At 38.5% G+C, this 20,172-nt stretch overlaps 2 protein-coding genes across 5 annotated transcripts; both read right to left on the minus strand.

Annotated features, from left to right (window-relative positions):
* Positions 1 to 618: 618 nt before the first annotated feature.
* Positions 619 to 9,608, minus strand: LOC127505224 (complement C1q tumor necrosis factor-related protein 7). Its single transcript, XM_051880634.1, has 3 exons — positions 9,463 to 9,608; positions 6,798 to 7,037; positions 619 to 3,549 (listed from the first exon to the last, which is right to left on the minus strand). The coding sequence occupies exons 2-3, from the start codon at positions 7,027 to 7,029 to the stop codon at positions 2,921 to 2,923; spliced, it is 861 nt and encodes a 286-aa protein (XP_051736594.1). The 5' UTR covers positions 7,030 to 7,037; positions 9,463 to 9,608; the 3' UTR covers positions 619 to 2,920.
* On the minus strand, positions 9,348 to 20,060 carry LOC127505220 (NACHT, LRR and PYD domains-containing protein 12-like). 4 transcript variants are annotated; one of them, XM_051880625.1, is made up of 15 exons: positions 19,946 to 20,026; positions 19,691 to 19,807; positions 18,741 to 18,885; positions 18,508 to 18,618; positions 17,443 to 17,547; positions 17,237 to 17,300; positions 16,937 to 17,141; positions 15,048 to 16,848; positions 14,783 to 14,956; positions 14,527 to 14,694; positions 13,938 to 14,111; positions 12,456 to 12,614; positions 12,044 to 12,217; positions 10,414 to 10,584; positions 9,348 to 10,207 (listed from the first exon to the last, which is right to left on the minus strand). In XM_051880625.1, exons 3-15 carry the CDS (start codon positions 18,845 to 18,847, stop codon positions 10,048 to 10,050), a joined length of 3,573 nt encoding a protein of 1,190 aa, XP_051736585.1. In that variant the 5' UTR covers positions 18,848 to 18,885; positions 19,691 to 19,807; positions 19,946 to 20,026; the 3' UTR covers positions 9,348 to 10,047. The 4 variants fall into 4 exon arrangements, with proteins under 4 accessions (XP_051736585.1, XP_051736584.1, XP_051736583.1 ...); XM_051880624.1 differs by lacking the exon at positions 19,691 to 19,807 and having other exon boundaries at positions 19,946 to 20,060; XM_051880623.1 differs by having other exon boundaries at positions 19,691 to 20,030.
* Between the last annotated feature and the right edge of the window lie 112 nt (positions 20,061 to 20,172).

Raw genomic sequence — 20,172 nt, forward strand, 5'->3', positions numbered from 1 at the left:
CTAAGATGTTAGTGTTTGGTTCAATGTATATTCAAACTAATGAATCCTTCACTTTGAAATCATTATGATAAACTTTATGCCTTTTACAAAGAAAGATTGGATTCAAAACAACAAATCTCATAAATTACACTTGAAATATTGTTAAAATTTGTTATTGATTTACCTTTGAAAACTTTTATTAAAAAATTAGCAAAAAAAAAAAAAAAAAAATTATTTCCAAGGTAGATGTAAACAAAATCTTAATAGGTCAATGTAACCCTTATTAAATTATTTATTATTGTGTTTTGGTAGTGACAAATTTGTGGAGAGGAAAAATATTCTAAAACTTTCTGAAAATACAATGTGAGAATTAACTGCACAATTACTAGAAATGTGTACCTTGGATATTATACAATTTGCATACATACAAAATTTGTAGAAAAAGACAAATTTTTTTCAAGACGTCTCCAACTCTGACTTTGAACCAATTCTGTAAAATGGCCCATATAGTCGGTGCCATATGAAGAAGAATTACACACTAAAGGCCAATTCAATGGTGTGAATTGGCCTTTAGTGTGTAATTCTTCTCCATATGCCACGACATACACTCATGCACAATCAAGTACAGAATTACAGGGATATTGGTCCAAACATCCCATTTATTCAAATGTAATCTTTGAAATCAACCTGGAAACAAATGCTTGAATATTTTTTTCTTATAAACAGATTTTTAAAAAATATATATTATTTTGAAATGTCCAGCATATTCAAAACAAATATTATATTACTCTAACACCCTTAGATCCACAGAGCTTTTGTTCAGGTCAAGGTCTCAGAACAGTCCAGATGGTTGAGCTGTTTTCTCAGATAGCAGACAAACTCTCCCATGACAAATTAAACTGAACTCAAGTTACAAGAAGTGACTCATCGCCACAATAAATCTTTGGATTCATCTGACACGTCACATCCACCAGCTGGAGTGCCCATGATACCCACCAAAGGGCACTCCTCCAGACTCCTTTGCTTTCCATGAACTGCATTTCCCATAACCCATTGCCTCATTATGTGTGATTAGGTTCAGCTGTCTCATTATCCTAAGCTCAGCCTATTTAAGCCCTGTGTCTTCACTCCCTCTTTGCAAAGTCTTTTTTTTAGTATCACGCTGCAATTCTGAGCACTCTCTCTATGGTTTCCCTATGTTATGGTTTTTGATCTTCTGCCTGGTTTCCCTGTTTGTCTGTTTTCTGCCCTGTTTTTTTTTTTTTTTTTTTTTTTTTTCGGATTATCTACCCTGTGTTTTGACCATTTGCCTGTTTTTTGGATACGATTCTGGATTACCCTAATAAAACTGCATTTGGATCCTCAACCTCCGTGTCAGAGCAGTTTGTGACACATGAAGTCAAACAGCAAAAAGAATAATGTAGCATTGGCTGCCAAACAATGTCATTATGCATTTATTGGTCAGCAAATTAAACAATACTTTTGTACATTTTGTAGATTACCCAAGTTTTGTAACTTAATCTAAATACTTTAGAATATTTTGGAATACTAATAGGTTTGTAACACAAAAAAAGGTAACTGCGAGTTTTTATCTCACAATTCGGACTTTTTTCTCAGAATTGCGTGATATAAAGTTGCAGTTGTGAGTTATAAAGTCAGAATTCTGAGATATAAACTCAATTTTATGAAAAAAAGTCCAAATTGCAAGAAAATAAATCAGAATTGGGAGATATAAACTCACAATTGCAAGTTATAAAGTCAGGATTGCGTGATAAACTTTTTTTCTTTTTTATGCCTCCCAAATCTACCTTTATAAAACGCAATTGCGAGATTTAAACTCATAGAGATAAAAAGTCGCAATTACCCTTTTTTTTTTTTTTTACAATTACATGGACTCACAAACAACTATTGCAAAACATGAAAACAGTCGTGGATCATCCAGGTAATGACAGGACAATTAAGATTCAAGGGTATGTAAATTTTTGAATGAGGCAATTTTTATAAATTCAGTCATTTTGTCTTGTGCACTATATGTGAACATCTGTTATGTGAAATAGCTTATTCAGGAAAGTACTATATAATAACATGCAATTTTTATGATCTCTCTTATTTTGTTAAAATTATTAAAATGTTGCATATTCTGCAAGGGTATGAAACTTAGGAGTAGAAATGTAGCTTAGGATGCTTTTGCAGACTGTCAGAGAATCACCAATTGCTGTTTACATTAATTGCCCATCACAGTTTACATTCATGTTTAAATGAAATAAATGACATAAAACTTCAAAGTAATCTTTGGTAATCTAAAATACTTTTCGGATGTAACTGTAATTTGATTACCACCCATTTAAAATGTAACTGTAATAAAATACAGTTACTCAAAATTTGTATTTTAAATACATAACTAAGTTACATGTATTTCGTTACTCCCCAACCCTATATATATATATATATATATATATATATATATATATATATATATATATATATATATAAAATGCTCAGTTGAAACCGTTAGCATTAAGGATGGGTTAAAAAAGTGTGACATTAAGTGATCATAATTGCGTGATTGACTTTTTCACACAGATCAATAATCAGTATATACAAGAGTATCAAAAAGGGATCTCATTCTTATTTGTATGATCGGTAACAACATCATTTTCAGCAGAAACTATTTTGTGTCAACAATATACATGGTGACATCCAGCAAGTCAGATGTTCTTCCATGCAAAAACAGCTGAATGGAACAGAATGCAGGGTTCTTGAGACAAGTTTTGTACTGATTTTTTTTTTTTTTTTTTTACATAACTGCTTTTTATAAATTAAAACTGTGTCTGGAAATGCAGTGTTCATGGCGTGAGATGCTGAAAAAACAGAACAACCCAATCCAGGGTCAAAGACAGGGATGGACAGGCCATAGGTAGCACCGTATATTAGTGTGCTGCTATTTGTAGTCTTCCGCCAATGTATCCATATAGTTTGTATCTGCATAAAGTAAAAACCCAGAGAACAGACTGTCAGCCCAGCCAGGGTCAGCAAACAAGCCGTTCTGGTCCCTGTAGAAGATCTCCAGCCATACCTCATCCTCTGGGTTGAGAAACATCACGGTTGAGCCAGACGCCACGTCGTGGTTTCCGGTGTTGGCATCAAAAGTCTTTATCCGGTACTGTCCGTTCTGGACCAGCCCAATGGCCAGGTGCTTGTTGGCCAGAGTGATGTCATAAGAAAAGTAGTATATTCCTGGGTATGCACAGATAAATTTTCCAGTCTCGGGGTTGTAGTGGCCACCTTCATTAAACAGGACTTTGTTGAACTTGATAGGTGTTTGTTCAGTGGGGTAGCTACTGGTGATGCCTACAGAGAAAGCGGATTTGGGAACCAAACTTCCACATCTGCAGATACCTGGTTCTCCCGGAGGGCCACGTTGGCCCTTGTCACCCTTCTGTCCAAGACGTCCTGGAGGACCAGGAGACCCCAAATCTCCAGGATCACCCTCAGGTCCACGCTTCCCAATGAAACCTCTCTCCCCGCGCTCTCCGAGTTTTCCTGTCGGCCCGACTCTACCTCTGAGCCCTGAAACAAACATAGGCCTCTTAAAAATGCTGTTTTAGCCAAAACCCTCTTAAACAACATTGCACTGGCCCAGTCTGAAATGATTGCCATTAATAATAAAAACCATCATAATGTAACGATAGTGGTGTAGGCAACATGTATAAAAAATTAATATTTTAAATAGTCTTTATTAATAAATGCAGGAGGTCGCTAGGACTACACAGGAAACAAACAACAAGGAAATAAACAACAAGGAACTAAATGTGATACAGTTGATAATTATAAGTAACCATAGAAGCAAATAGGGACATAATCAGAATCCAAGAAAAACTGAAACTAAAGAAACCAGGGAAAAAGGAACTAAATAAGAGTCCATAGAAACAAACATAACTTTTATCGTAGTCTCCCCCGCCGGAAGGCGCATTCTCGCGCTGTAACTGCGAGTCCAAAAGTGTAGGAAGGAGGGGGGCTCTGGAGGTGGACGAGGAGGTGCCGATGTACAGGGAACTGAAGGAGCTGGCAGAGGGTCTGTCTGCCTGTCTGCTCCACCTGGGTCTCCACATATTCCGGCTCTGCCTCTGTCATGGAGGGAGGAGCCAGGGTGCACTTTTGATGGATGATCCAGGTAGACCCTGGGGATCAGCTGACAGAGGCAGAGCCGGAATATGTGGAGACCCAGGTGGAGCAGACAGGCAGACAGACCAGGATGACATTCATGGCCTAGAAAAGGCTTATGGGGCCGAAGCAGAGACGGGGGCTTGGTAGCCTGAGGCGATGACAGAGGGAGAGAGGACAACAGGAAAGCCAGAGGGAAGGAGGAGCCCTGTGGAGCCGAAGGGGTGTAGAGTTGAGGCACAGCCGGAGACCTGGAAGTTTGTGGCGGAGGCAGAGTGACAACTGGCTGAGGCTGAGCCTGAGGGACGAGGGAGCCTGGAGGAGTCCTAGGGCTCCACGGTGGAGCCAAGGGAGTACAGAGTCCTCCACGGTGGAGCCAAGGGAGTAAAGAGCTGGGGCAGAGCCGACAGGGTGACAGGCCGAGGTGGAGTCATGGACCTGGAGCAGCAGATAAATACTGAGGTAAAGCTGGGGAATCCACATCATCATGCAGTGCTGGGGATCGGAAGGGCCGAGGCAGAGCCAGCGAGCTGGAATGAGCTTGCGTAAAGGGTGGAGCTGATAAGCTGGATGACACCAGTGGAGATGGCGGATCTATGGGACTGGACAGGGCCAATGGAAAGGACAGGAACAACAGAGGAGGAAGTACTCTGGACTGGACTGGATCATCTAGTTAGCCAGAAGGGACTGGTGGAGAAGGAGAAAATTCGAGGGTGTCAATCTATCAGGCTGTAATCTGCTCTCGGCTCTGGGATGGACTGGGCAGTGCGCGCAAGCTCTGGGATTGACCTGGCAATTGGCAATCTGGGATTGACCTGGGAGTGGATTCCAGCGCTGGGTCCATGGCGGGCGTGGGCTCTACCTCTGGTTCTATTATGGGCGCAGGCACTGGTTTGGAGTTTGAGAAACCCTTCACACACGTAAGCACACAGATAAGGATGTACCCCCTCCAAGTGTAGCTCCCCATCTCTGGCAAATCCACCAATGGGCCACTCTGCATGCCAACCCAATAGATGGTTTTAAGACTTGTGTCATCCAAATAATTTAGCCAGCTTTCAAAATGGGAGGGAATATACCTCCTCTTTGTGGTGGAGGTTGGTGAAGGCCGCTGTTAAATCCATCTTTCTTTTTATATTTATACTCATTTATTGGTCTGTTATTCTGTAATGATAGTGGTGTAGGCAACACACACGAAAAATGAATGCTTTAAATAGTCTTTCATAATAAATGCAGGAGATCACTAGGAGTACACAGGAGATAAACAACACATGAAATAAAGACAACAAACATAACTGTTACACATACTCAGAATGTCAAATATATTGATGTGAATGGGGTTGGAAACGTTAAATCTTTCTGGATTTCTCACAGGACTAGAAACCTGTCATTCACATCATAAACAAATTTTTTCAATTCAGTATTACATATCAAAGTTTACTGAAGCAAACATCCAAACAATGTTCTACTGGGCTTACATTTAGAGCAGGGGTGTCCAGTCCTGCTCCTGGAGGGCCACTGTACTACCAAGTTTGGCTTCAACTGACATTAAACATACCTGAACTGAACCAGCTAATCAAGGTCTTCAAGGTCTTCACTAGAAACTTGTGTTGAAGCTAAACTCTGCAGGACATTGGCTCTCCAGGACCAGGATCGGACACCTCTGCACAAATGTACAACCTTGTAAATAGATTGATCTTAGATCAATAAGGTAGAGGGTATGTACTTGACATCACAGGAGTCACTACGCTTACACCAACTGAGTGCAGAAAGAGTGAGTGACAGCATTAGTGTTTAGCTTGAATGCCACAAAATCACATCTGAAACATGAAAGAGCTGTTGTATGACTGACTATAAAAATAAGATCAACAAGAAATCAGCCTTTCAACAGGAAATCAATCTTTTTACAGACTGCCAAAAGCTACAGAAAATAGAAGCAAATGGGTCACTGCAATTCGCATGAACAACATAAAACCATACCATAGGTAAGGGGTATCTATCCCTGCTCCTGGAGGGCTACCTTCCTGCAGACTTCAGTTCCAACCCTGCTTCAACACACCTGCCTGTCATTTCCAAGTATCTCTGAAGACCTTGATTATCTGCTTCAGGTGTGTTTGATTGGGGTTGGAGCTGAAGTCTGCAGGACAGTAGCTCACCAGGAGCAGATATGGAGACCCCTGCCCTAGGTCATATATTGTGTTGACTACTCATCAATTAAAAATCTGGCATCTTATATTTTGTGTAACTGTATTTTTTTGTCATCATTTAATATTATTTATTATTTTTTTTACATGACAACATATAATGATGGTATAATATTTAATAGATATATAAGTGATCCTCTGGTTTTAGGTATAGCTATATTATATATATAGTTTTATCTAGCAGTTGAAGCTTCAAGCTTCTGCTTGTATTTCCCCAGCGACAAAATCAGGTAACCATTTCATTGGTTAGGTCAGCGGTGTCCAATCCTGCTTCCGAAGAGCCATTGTCCTGCAGAGTTGAGCTTCAAAACACTTGCCTTGAAGTTTCTAGTGGTTCAGAAGAACTTGATTAGCTGGTTCAGGTGTGTTTAATTGGAATTGGAGCTAAACTCTGCAGAACGGTGGCCATCCAGGAGCAGGACCGGACACCCCTGGATTAGATAGTTCCTCTACCTGGGTCTCCCTTTTCTCCCTTTTCCCCCTTCCGTCCATCCCTCCCATCTCTTCCTGGGATTCCGACATGGCCATCCTCCCCAGGAGGCCCAGGGGGGCCGGTTTTTCCTGGTGCCCCTGGCAACCCTGGAATGCTGCAAATGAATTGAGGCAGGGCTCCTTTGGACCTGGCCTCCAGCAGCTGACCCATAATGCACTGAGAGAGACAGACCACACCCATAACTGTCCACATCCTTAGACCTAAGTAAAAAAAGAAAAGAAAAGGGAGTAAAAACAATGAACCAAATTGTTCAGCCAAAGAAAGAATTTTCATTTTTGGCTGAACTATTCCTTTAGTCTACTGGTACTCAAAACAGTATATTTATATCAGAATCAGAAATGTCATTATTATGGATTAATAAACTGTTCCACATGAAGACGAAGAGGATGATTAATGACCTCTAGAAATGAAAACACAAGTGTGACACTCTTAAAATGGAAGAACTGCAAGTCCAGTCTTGAAAGGGATGAAAGAGATGCATTTCAATGGAAAAACAACTGCATGAACAGTTTATTATGATCATACATCTCACTTTATCCCTGCCAAGTATTCCAATAAGATCACACAATTTTTCCTAACGAATTCAGATGTGCATGGGCATGCGATTACCCGAAGCATGCCTTTATATGTACACAAATATGCACCCATAAACTCTGAACTATTGCAGGGCTGTGTGTGTGTGTTGACAGATGACAGCATGGCATGGAGCTGGAGTGATGTTACAAACTCTGTGAATGATGATATGAGGCTCTGATCCAGCTCATTCCAGAGCTACAACATCACTGAACTGTGTCAGCAAGCAACACCAGTGCAAAACACTGCTAAATACTTACAAATTATTCTGTTAATACTGAAAAAAATATTTTTTTGTCTTGTTTTACTGTAAAAACATCTAAGAATCCTTAAAATAAGATAGGCCTATATATTTATTAAAATAAGATGCACTAATCCTATTTTGCATTAAAAGGCTATTAAGACTTGTAATTGGCAAATTGATTTTATGCATAAATTCCAGTGACAGTTGGTGAGATGTATGCTTAACGCAAGAAAAATAAAGCTTTTGATATTTCAAAAATCCTTGTGGTGAATCTTAAAATATCAGATTTTTTTTTTTTTTTTTTTTTTTTTTTTAAATTTGTACTATTAACCTTAATTAAACTTTTAATATTTGGTGGCAGATTTTCAGTGGTTTCACTATTCAGGTTTGTAAAAGGCATCTGGTAATGCGAAGAGCAAACAAGTACATGTTGCTGTATTATTGGCCAAGAGAGAGCTGGACTTCATCCATACTGGTTTGCTTATCTTTGGCTATCTGAATTGTCACTTGCATATTGAGATTACTTGATTTCCAGCACTCAACCAACCCACGACCTTAAACGCACTCACAAAAAAAAAAAAAAAAAAAAAAAAAAAAAAAAAAATCATGCACATTTGTATATGACCATCTAAACAGGGAAGGTTTTAGGTAAAAACTAAACATACCATTAAAATAACACAAATTAATGGCCAAGCATCTTCTTTAAAATAAACAATAGTTTAAAATAATGTAAAACGAGCATGTTTGCGTGGCGTTCTTTTAAAACCTTGCCCTATGTAATGTCTGATTTTATATTGTTTATATTTATCAACACATTTTGTTTTTTTCCCTCATTCTTTATTTACTATATGATGGTATATTTTGTTGTTTTTACTTGTTGCGCACTTAAATTATAAGTAATTATTAGGGGTAATTATCAGTGTATGACAAATTCATAAATCAGTACTTTTTACTTAATTCTTTAGTGCAATAAAAATAAAGTACTTTTGTACTTTTACTCAAGTAAAATTGAAAAGGAGTACTGGAGTAATATTTTAACAGGACTTTTTCAAGTACTCAAGTACTTGATTTGTGTACTTCGTCCACCACTGGTACAGTCTGATGAGTCCAGAACAGCTGTAAGCAACACACACATTTATAAGCTCTTAAATCCAATTTGTGATGGAGAATGCAATGAAACATCTGTGATGATCAGCAGAAGTGTGAAACGATAGTACCAAACATCCTCCCTTGAGAGACAAACACTGTTACGATGACAACAGACTCAACTCTGTCCAAACACTAAACTTTAATCTGTTAATGGAACAGTTCACCCAAAAAATCAAATCTCTTGTCATCATTTACTCACTCTAATATTGTTCCAACCCTGTATGTCTGGGTTTTTTTTTTTTTTTTTTTTCATATACAATGAAAGTGAATTGGACTGAGGCTGGAAAACTCCATGAAAGCACCTTAAAAGTATAACAGTGATCCATATGACTTGTGCTCCATACAATATTTGCATAAGAAAAAGGCCCAAGTCTGAGTTGTTACACATTCATTTCTTTAGTCTTACACAAGAAAAAGGTCTCATGTGGGTTTAAACAACATGAGGGTGAATAAATTATAATTTGTGTATCTGTGTGTTTTTGAGTGTGTGAACTATTCCTTACGTTTCCAACACATGAAAAACATGAGACCTAATCTTAGCAAATAAACATCAAAATACAGCTTTTATTGAAAAGTTATAATGTACATCTAACAATCATAACAAAAACAGAAAAATACACTTTCTTTCAACTTGTTAAACAACAAGAACAGTAACTTGCCAGTAAGTTGCAGGAATGTTTTCGCCGTCTTGTTTGAGTCTTTCAGTAATGTCCTTTGCTATTTTGAATTCCTTATTTGGAGCTGTGCCCTATTTTCTCGGCCTCAGATTCTTTGGCTTTTACTTTTATTCTTTCTTCTGTACATCCATGAATGAGCCGAATGTTTGCAGCACATATGGCGTAATCATCTCTCTCTCTGACTTCTCTTTAACGATCCTCATGCTTCTGTCTGTCTCTGAATCAGTGCATCTCTGTGAGATCTTTGCTGTGATTGTTCAGCCTTGTTGATTTACTGTGAGAGACACGCCTCTCAGTGAGGTCACACGCTTGCCATGCCAATCACTCTTTACACTATGAACAATGGAGAATTTACTAAATGAAATTGCTGAGACAATAACATAAGCACAAACTGCAGCTTATTTGTACTTTATTACGTCTTCTGATTCAATGTAATTCTCATTGCATTCTTTTTATATTCTGTTCCATTTCATGGACATTTTTTTGTCTTCTATTTTTCATGTAATAACCCCGCCTCCCATTACATATACTTTCTAACTGACCTGTGAAACTACATTTGCATCTTAACTAGAATAAAAGATTGATGTTCGATATAGAACCCAGAAATTGCTCCATCTGCTGGCCGATGGTGTTTCTGCTAAGATCCAGTTCAACAGATACGGACTGACAGCTGAGAACTGATGCCAGGTATTGACAGCAGCTGTCAGTGAGAGCACAGTTGGATAACCTAAAATGAAGACAAAAGTCATGAAGTTGTTTATATCACTGAACATGTATTCGCAAATGAGTATTTTATTTATTTAAATAGATTTTTTTTTTTTCAGGGTGTATTTGTTTTGTGTTCTGTTTTAATGCAATGTTACTGTTGTTTGTTCACATAGATAAAATGTAAAAAGAAATGAGGGTATTTTATAAAAGACTATTTGATCTTACTTTAAAGTGTTCAATGCACAACTGCGATCCTGTAGTCCAAGACAGAACAGCCGAACGCCCTCATCTTCCAGACTGTTGTTGCTCATGTCCAACGCCTTCAGACTGATGTTTTGGCTTAGACCTCTAGCTACTAGCCCACACATATCTGGAGTGAGTTTACAAGAGTCCAGACTGCAGGGATAAAGAATCATAACAATTACAATCTTCAGAAACATATTTTCTGTTAATAATTTACATATATCAAAATCTTGTTATGAATTTTATATTGAACTAGTAGCCAGCCCAGTGAGGATAACAATGGAGTAACATGGTCAGTCTTCTTAGCATACCAGTTTCCATTTAAGGAATGAGGCGAAATGGACAAAGCGAGGTGAAAACTGAATCCTGCTGCTGATCTGAGCTGTTACTCTTGTTCGGCTCACGCTGAATTGAGCAGACGCATTCAGTTTTAAATTGAAGTGTCTGTTCTCTAACTGAACTAAATGATTTTTATTACTATAAAAAATCAAAACGGCGGTGGGGGGGGCAGTGCCGTGGTGGGCAAGTGATGTAACCAGTGTTGCGGCTGAACACTGGTAACATCAACTATTGCAGCAAGCCTACTGTGGCGAAGGGAGGCGTGGTAATGCAAAGTCTGCAGTGGGAGAACGGGTGCAGAGATGAGAGGGGATAAGGAGGTCAGCTACATGATAAGAGGAGAGACGGGATATACAGTCAAACCAAAAATTATTCAGATATTTTTGATATATTTGTACTAGGGGGTGCAGGACACTATAGTTCATTTATGTAAGTGAGGATAGCAAAATAAAGGAAACTGTGACATATTATACCCAAAAATTCTTCATACAGTGGACTACCAGTAAAATTGATAAAAATTTAGAGCCAAAAATTATTCAGACACTTTGACCTGACCATGGCATGCAGTCATCCCTAGCTTTTACCTGAGCACAAGAAAAAAGTGGGCCATGCTAGAGTTGGGCGTAACAGAACAATCGCATAGCGACTGGCTGAGCCTGAAAGTTTTGGTACCCAAAATGGATGGCTCTGTCCGTTTCTGTGTTGACTATAGACGGGTGAATGCTGTGTCTAAATTTGTCGCTTATCCAATGCCCCGTGCTGACGATCTGCTTAATCGGTTAGGTTTGGCTCGCTTTTACTCACTCAACACTGGATTTAACAAAAGGGTATTGGCAGATGCCCTTATCACCATTATCAAAAGAAAAACAGCCTTCACAATGTTGTTTGGATTACAACAACAATATACGCTTCCAATCGGATTGTTTGGGGCTCCCGCCACCTTTCAGCATCTCATGGACAAAATCCTCCAGCCCCGTTCCGTGTAAGCCACTGCCTACATTGACAACATTATTATATACAGTAATGATTGGCAGCGACATCTGGAACATCTACGCACTGTCCTGAGATTGCTGAGGGTGGTTAAACTCATGGCAAACCCGCAGAAGTGTGCAATTGGGTGTGTGGAGGTATAGTATTTGGGATTTCACTTGGGACACGGGAAGGTGCATCCCCAAATTGATAAGACCTGCCCAAGTCCCAAGACCAAAAAGGAGGTGAGACAGTTCCTGGGGCTGGTTTTGTTTTTAAATCAATGCTTTTGGCAAATACTGACCACATCTTTTCGAGAGCGCAGCTCTTTTCTCCGAGGACTGTAAAAAGCTGCATTATTCCAGAGCATCCAGGGAAATTTTTGCTCAAATCCAGCTCTTTCAGGCTGGTGGGGTTTGATCTCAGAGCTGAAGCCAGAGATGAGAAACCCTTATCTGTCAGTCTGCAACACGACAGCCTGGAGAATATGACAAAAACGTTTTCAAGGAATCTAATTACAGAGTATAATAGTATGATAATCGGTGAGTATCATGTGTAAATATGTAGGAGTTGATTAGTCAATTATTATGAGTACATTTGAGTACATATATTTTTATATTATATATTTTTTCCAACAAGGTAATTAACTTATAGACAATATTATTTATAAACCCCAGGAGGACATTTTTCAAGTGCTGTGAAAAATGAAGCACAACCTTAATTTCTGAAGTTTACAGGATGGATTCTTCAGTGAATTCATGAGTTGCTTCATCCCAGAATCCTGCACGTCATTGTCAGAAAGATCTAGAGCTGTGAGACGAGAGTGCTCCAGACCAAGTCCACAACTTTTAAATGTAAAATTACATCTCTCTAATCTGAAAAAAAAGAAAAAATGGTAATTTTTGACTTTTGACAAAAACATGGCCAAAAATGCAGCAATTACGTAGCTAAGCATGGCACCAGATATATTCTAATTTGAACTAGATCTATAATTTAGAATGCAAATTTAAAATGTACTCTCAGGGCATGGTGCCAAGGTTACCAACTAAGTTTATATACTATACAGCTTTATATCCTCTATGTGCTTGCCATCAATTTCATTGACGTGTCACACATGAAGGGTATTTCAAAAATATGTGAGTAGCTTTTGCCCAGTTGTGACAAATTTGGAGAGGATTTGATGAATGCACTAGGACAACCTTGTAAAATATGATTTCAACAAAGATACAGCCTCACTTGTGAATTGGTTGTATGACATACATGAACAGTTTGGCATATCAGAAACTTTTGACCACTGTCTCAGTGACTATGTGATGTAATTTTGGGGATGATTAGCATTTCGACAAATTTTAAAAAAGATGTAAAATCGAGTTGGGCATCATTTGAAACAACTGGTATCACTGAATCCGGCATGACCTAATCAAATTTTACAAAACCTTATGGTAATTATAGGTTCTGAAGATATTCAAAAGAAACAAAAGTGTAATTTTGATTTGCTGTTTGCATTACAGGGTAACAGATTCTCCCTTACAAGAGTACCAAATTTAGGGTACTTCACCACTGGAAAATGGGCTTTCAATAAAACTTGACTAGAAAACACCTGACTAGAGAAAACTGGCTGCAACACCCATAATGCACTGGGCATGTTGCCATTCAAGGTCACTCCCACCAGTCTGCTATGGATGTGCTTCAAGAATCAAATACCACCTTGCTTTGGTAGGAAATACTTCTTAACAAACTTTTAGTCATAATGGTTTTGACTTCTCGGGTGCAAGATTTCAAAGAGTAAACATTTAGCGGGAGTGAGTTACTTTTGGTTTCCAATGAAGGATCCAGCGCGTTGTAGGCATTGGCTAAAGGCTGCAAAGAATCGTAAATACAGAGAGAACACTGCGACGGACAATCTGAAAAACCTCTGTGTTTGTAGTCAACATTTAGAACAAAATGACTACGAACACAGTGTTTTAGGCTATACGGAGGGGAAAAACTGCAAAAAATTATGTTCCACCTGAAACAAAACGCAGTTGAGAACAGGTAAGAAAACTGTTGCTGTAGCGTTCCATTTTTACCATAATGCTGTTTAAACAATTAAACAAATACAACCGTTGACAACGTACCTTCTGTTCCTGGCCCCTAAACAGTACATAAAACACAAATAAAAAAGACATTTTACAGAGATAAGATCGCTGCACACCTACCTCAGCTCTTCGAGGTTACAGTTTGGGTTTGCAAGTAAACCAGGAAACAACCCAACTCCTAAGTCCCAAAGTCTGTTATCACTCAGGTCCAGTTTCTTAAGTTGGCATGGTTTTGAACTCAGAGCAGATGTGAGGAAAGCACAGGCCTCCTTTGTGATCCCACAGCTTGAAAGTCTGTAAGTGACATTGAATATCTCTTGAAAGATGCAAACAATACAGTCAGGGGTCATCAACTCTTTCTAAAGTTCTTCTGGTTTTTAGCAATTTGGGACACTAAATAGTTATATGCTGCTCTGTGCCACGTTACCATTGGGCTGTGTGAGTTAATGTATTTTCTGCATCGTTTAGTGCGCAACTAATTGGTCTGTGCTGTGCAGTTTGGCTGGAAAGAACAATTTTGTTACATTTTCCAACCCATTCAAAGACAGGTTGACTTCATGAAAGGATTACGGAAAGAGTGAATTTGGCCAAAGGATTTCGACCCCTGAACTAAGCTGTTAACTGCCATATCAATATTCATCAAAAAGTAACTGAAAAATAAATAAATAAATACATAAATAAATAAACAAACAAATAAATAAATAAAGACCTAAGAGTCTCCAGCACACAGTCAGGCAATACACCCACAATCCAGGTTGCGGCCTCATTTCCGATGTTATTGTAGCTCAGGTCCAGCTCCTTAAGATGTAATGGGTTTGACTCAAGAGCAGCAACAAGCGCTTTACAGCTGTCTCTTCTGAGTCCACAAAACTCCAGTCTAGAAAAAACAAACAGTTGAGAGGGATAGCCATTTACCAATAATATTGATTCTTAATACTGTAAATAGGATAGAGGCATAAATGTACTTTAGTGTCTCTAGTTTGCAATGTGGACTCCTCAGCCCAGAGCAGAGACTTTTCACCCCTCTGTCTTCAAGCTCATTGAAACTCAGGTCCAGTTCTCTCAGAACATTGGGACTGGACTCAAGAACGGAAGCCAAAGCTGGACAGCTTTCCTTCGTCAGTTTACACGAGGACAATCTAAGAAATGTGAGATAAATCTCTTAATACATGTTCAATACTGAACTTTTATTTAGATGCTTTTTGAAGCAAGAAAGTTGATGGCACTTACATGGCAGTCCGGCTGACTTTGATAACGGGATGAAGCTTGAAAAGACAATCATCTGATTTGAAGAATTTTCTCAAGTCAAAAATCTCCAGTCCCTCATCACTGGTGAGCAGCACAAAGACCAGAGCTGACCACTGAGCATTTGAAAGTACCTCCATTGAAAGTCTTCCGAAGTGAAGGTAGGTTTGGACTTCCTTGACAAGAGAATGGTCATTTAGTTCATTGAGGCAGTGGAATAGATTGATGGACCTCTCTGAGCTAAGACCCATCCCAAGCTTATCCTTTATGTACCTGACTGTGTCCTCACTGCTGTGTGCGACATGTCCGATTTGTACTGAAAGGTGTCGAAACAAGGTCTCACTGCGCTCCTGTGAAAGGCCGAGGAGGAAGCGGAGGAAAAGGTCAAAGTGCCCATTCCTCGACTCTAAAGCCTGATTTACAGCACTCTTGTGTAGGTCAAACAGAGACGAATCCATGCAGAGCTTTCCAAAGTCTGTGTCTTGGAATGGTATAGTGAATTCATCGCTACTGGGCTTTTGAGTTGTAAACCAGTGAAGGTGAACAAACAAAGCTGCAAGATACTCTTGGAAACTCAGATGCACAAAACAATAGACTTTCCTTTGGTATAAGCCAAACTCTTCTCTGAAGATCTGGGTGCACAGTCCTGAGTATAGTGATGCATCTTTGACATCAATGCCGCATTCGATCAGGTCTTCTTCATAGAAGATCACAAAACCTTTCCTCAGTTGCTGGAAGGCCAGTTTTCCAAGTGACAGAATGTTGTCTCTACTCAAGTGTGGATCCAAGTGATGTTGTTCCCTGTACTTATCTTTCATCTGTAATGTCTGGAAAATCAGGAAGTGTGTGTACATTTCAGTTAGAGACTTGGGGATTTGGCAACTCTCTTTGTCACCCAACATTCTCTCCAGAACAGTGGCTGAAATCCAGCAGAACACTGGGATGTGGCACATGATGTACAGACTTCTTGATGATTTGATGTGTGTGATGATTTTGTTGGCCAGAGTCTGATCAGGTATTCTTTTCCTGAAATACTCAGCCTTCTGAGGGTCATTGAACCCTTGTACCTCTGTGACCTGGTCGACACACTCAGGAGGGATCTGACTGGTTGCTGCTGGTCGAGAGGTGATCCAGAGGAGAGCAGAAGGAAGCAGATTCCCCTTGATGAGATTGGTCAGAAGCACATCCACTGGGGCTGCTACAGTTACATCAGAGCACCTTATGTTGTTCTTAAAATCAAGAGGTAGTCGACACTCATCCAAACCATCAAAGATGAATATGACTTTGTATTTCTCAAAGTTTGAAATTTTAAATTCCTCAATTTCTCTGAAGAATAAATGAACAAGTTGCTCCAAAGTGTACTGCTCTTTGCCAATCAAATTCAGCTCCCGAAAAAGCAACGGAAATACGAAATGAACATCCTGATTGGCTTCTCCTTCCGCCCAGTCCAGAACAAACTTCTGTACAGAGACTGTTTTTCCAATTCCAGCAACTCCTTTAGTCAGCACAGTTCTGATGCGTTTGTTTTGCCCAGGTAAGACTTTAAAGATGTCATTACATTTGATCTGCGATTCCTGTGTCTCTGGTTTCCAGGATGTTGTCTCAATCTGCCTCACCTCATGCTCATTATTGACCTCTCCACTCCCTCCCTCTGTGATGTAGAGCTCTGTGTAGATCTTCTCGAGTAGAGCTGGATTTCCTTGCTTAGCAATACCTTCAAATACACACTGGCTCCTGTTCTTCAAACTGGATTTAAGCTTTTGCTGACATGCATCAATTCGATGAACTAAATAAAATAAGGAAGATAACAATCAATTTGCTACTTTGTCTGTATTTAATGAATAACTATGTTCTACCCATACAGACATACTAACATTGAAGTAGCTTGTCAAAGAGGCTTTGCTCCTTCATACACTTCAGTATGTGCAATGTGATTTTGACTGTTGCTTCTTTGGCTTCAAGAGCATCTTCTTCTCCTTCTGGTTGACTCTCTGTACACTCTGTGAGATCAGGGTCCAAAACGCTGTTGATTTTTCTGAGCTCCTTCTTTACAAAAGTGATCACATTGCATTGAAGTTGCTAAGAAAAAAGAAAAAAATATTCAGGCAATATTTTATTCAATATTATACTGTTCTTTTGAATGTGAATGATGTAAAACATAAAAAAAGGCTAACCCTTAAAATAGCAGCTATTTGTTTCTTTGAGGATGACTGACTGTGCATTTCAACTGGCTGCTTTCTGCAATCAAAACAATGTATTAAACTTTAAAAAAAAATGATGAAAAATGATTGAATAAAATAAATATTCAATCATTTTTATTGAATAAAAATGATTGAATATTTATGAGGGTCAACATGAATACAAACAAGACCAGACATACAAGACAGAATCAGCCATATGGAGATTAGTTGGTGGATCCATTGACCAGTTACTCTGAATGGACACATGGGTGTTGGCAGACGAACCAAGCCAGTCTGCTGGGAAACTTTGACAGAACAGAACACACAGTCATTTAATGGCTTAACCACCTAATTTATGAGTAAAGAAAAGAATGTAAAAACAAATATTTGTGCAGCTCAAATGGTAAAGCATAATTTTGTTTCTAAATGCTTTAATCATGACAAAAAACTGTATTTTTCAGGCGGGATCAAGCTAATGCACATGTGCAGTATGTTTCTATAGGAGCGCTGCAGTGACGCGATGACTTTACCAATCAGTGATTGGCTCTAATTTAGAAGGCGGGACTTATTCCGCCATATTGCACGTTGCACTTTTTCCCATTCAAAACAATGTGACGCGTCTTGTGTTATTCTATAGTCTTTGTTTCACTTCCTGTGTTTAGTACCTGTTTGCCTTAGTTTCTGTAGCTGCCTTTTCCTCATTAGTTTCCATATTGATTCATTGTTCACACCTGTTCCTCGTTAGCCCCTTGTTTCCCTCCATTTATACTCTTGTGTTTCAGTAGTCTGTTGTCAGTAGTTGCTTTTGTGAAGCTGTTGCCTTCTTGTTTCTTTGGATTTTGTTCCTATTCCTAGTTTGGATTATTTTTTATTTGTGTTTTTGAATAAACTTTGCTGCAATCAGATCCTCGCCTCTCCTCTTCCCCGAGCACCGTAACAGTAAAATTTACATTTATAGTGTATTGTAAATATTACTCAGTGACAAAAATAAGAAATGTAAGAATTTGCTACAATAATGTAGGTTTAAAATTGAGTTACTATTAGAAAATATTACATTACATCCAAACTGGATCTTCAAAATTTTCCCTAAAACTGAAAATGAGCAACGACAATGTTGCTTCTGAATAACCATTTATATTTTCTGCACATAGACATTTAGCAAAGTAAACTAGAAAATAAATATTTTGAATGTTGGCTTATGTTGAGAAAGCCGTCAGTCAAATCAGCAAGGCATGGTGAAGTCTTGCAGAGTAAATGTTCTTTACCATTGATCTTCCTTCTGGAATTTAATTGGAGGATCCATTGATGCATCACTCTTCATAGAAACACAGCTAAGCACTGGAGAGGCAACTCTCTTCTGCTGATGAACCTCAACACTAGAAAAACACCATTCAATGAGTCAGGTCAATAACAGGAACTCAACAAAGAAGCTCTTTTTAATCAAAATACTTTAATATAAAACAATCAAATTAATCAAAAAAAAAAAAAAAGCACACACCTTTGGGATTCAGGGAATATTTGAGGTTCAGTAGGAGAGCAACTGCCGCTGTCTTTGTCCTCATGGCTGGATGTGACATCATCTTTGATTTCACTAGACTCACTCATGGCTGCATTTTTCAGCACAACTTACTCTATCCTAAAGTCTACAGTGACACAAAACACCCAAAGTGCTTTCTGTCAGTTGAACATCATTACACACACTTCCTATTTGCTTGTCTAAGCCAGTATGTGTGTAACGAGTGCCACCAGTCTTCGAATTTTTAAATGAGTTTTTGAAAAAAAAAAAAAAAAGAATAAACTATGAGATGCACCGATATATAAAAATCAGTATAAAAGCAAATTTTCACACTATTGGCTATCAGCCAATAGTTTAAAAACAGCCGATAGTCAGAGCCGATATCCTGTCAATCAAAAGAGGACAGGAAAATGCACTGAATTTGAGCTTTGTGTAAAGAAAATGCTAAGAAACCAGTTTGATGTTCAATATTAATAGCAATTATATGAATTAATAACATTCAGAAAGTTAAGAAATATTAATTTAATCTTCAGAATTTAGTTAATGTGTGTTAATATTAATTTCAGTAATGTGTTTGTTTATAACTGATACCAGTTACTCTGAAACAAGTTGATGAAATGGAGAGAATAAAGTTTTTATTAGCATTTCTTTCAAAATATAATAATTAAAAATATAATGATTAATCATTAATTATAATGAAACTATCATTCATTTAAAAGAACATATAAAAGGCAGAACCCCCAAACTATCGGTATCGGCGGATATCACTCTGAATTAACTTAGTATCGGTGCATCAGCACATCAAGTACATATTATTATTATTATTTATTTATTTATTTATTTTTCAAAATCACGAGAAAGATATTTTCCTCCCCCATTCAATTTGAACACTGGATGGCATTCACACGGCATCTTTGAACAAGTAAATAAACCTGAATTTGATCTTCCCAGTCATAGTTAGTCCTTATTCACTTGAAGCCGCTTCTGAAACATCTCGTTATTTTTACAGAACGTCACATGACCCGTTTGAATGGCCGTCTTCACAGTATCTTAAACACACACACAATTTCACAAAGTTCCCAAAACTTTCCCTGTCATTCTTACTGTTTTCCAGGCGGGAAACGCTTAATGGGAATCTGTTATCTTACTTTACAGTTTTGTAAAACTATGGGCATAAGCGTATTTACCTTGTTTGTGTTTATGTGTCGGAGCTGCGGTTATATAGACGTAGCCGTGAGGAAACACATTCGCTCCAGTTTCGGTTTCTCGTTCAGGACTGAACAACCTGATATGACTTATGGGCGGAGCCAGGCGCCGTGACGACACATATAGGTGGGTCGATTCATTGGTCAGAGGCAGAGCCGTCAGAGGATATGTTGTGAACATTTTAAACATATACTTGACCTATATATAG

The sequence above is a fragment of the Ctenopharyngodon idella genome, chromosome 22 (assembly GCF_019924925.1).
Source record: "Ctenopharyngodon idella isolate HZGC_01 chromosome 22, HZGC01, whole genome shotgun sequence".
NCBI classification, from domain to species: Eukaryota; Metazoa; Chordata; class Actinopteri; order Cypriniformes; family Xenocyprididae; genus Ctenopharyngodon; species Ctenopharyngodon idella.

Coding starts and splice junctions, on each gene's coding strand:
- LOC127505224 (XM_051880634.1), bottom strand. CDS start 7,029: ATGTGGACAGTTATGGGTGTGGTCTGTCTCTCTCAGTGCATTATGGGT. Junction 3,550..6,797: donor GGGAGAAAAGGGAGACCCAG/GTAGAGGAACTA, acceptor TGTTTGTTTCAG/GGCTCAGAGGTAGAGTCGGG.
- LOC127505220 (XM_051880624.1), bottom strand. CDS start 18,847: ATGAGTGAGTCTAGTGAAATCAAAGATGATGTCACATCCAGCCATGAG. Junction 14,957..15,047: donor AAAGTCAGCCGGACTGCCAT/GTAAGTGCCATC, acceptor CACATTTCTTAG/ATTGTCCTCGTGTAAACTGA. Junction 12,615..13,937: donor TGTAACCTCGAAGAGCTGAG/GTAGGTGTGCAG, acceptor CTTTTTTTTCAG/ATTAGAGAGATGTAATTTTA.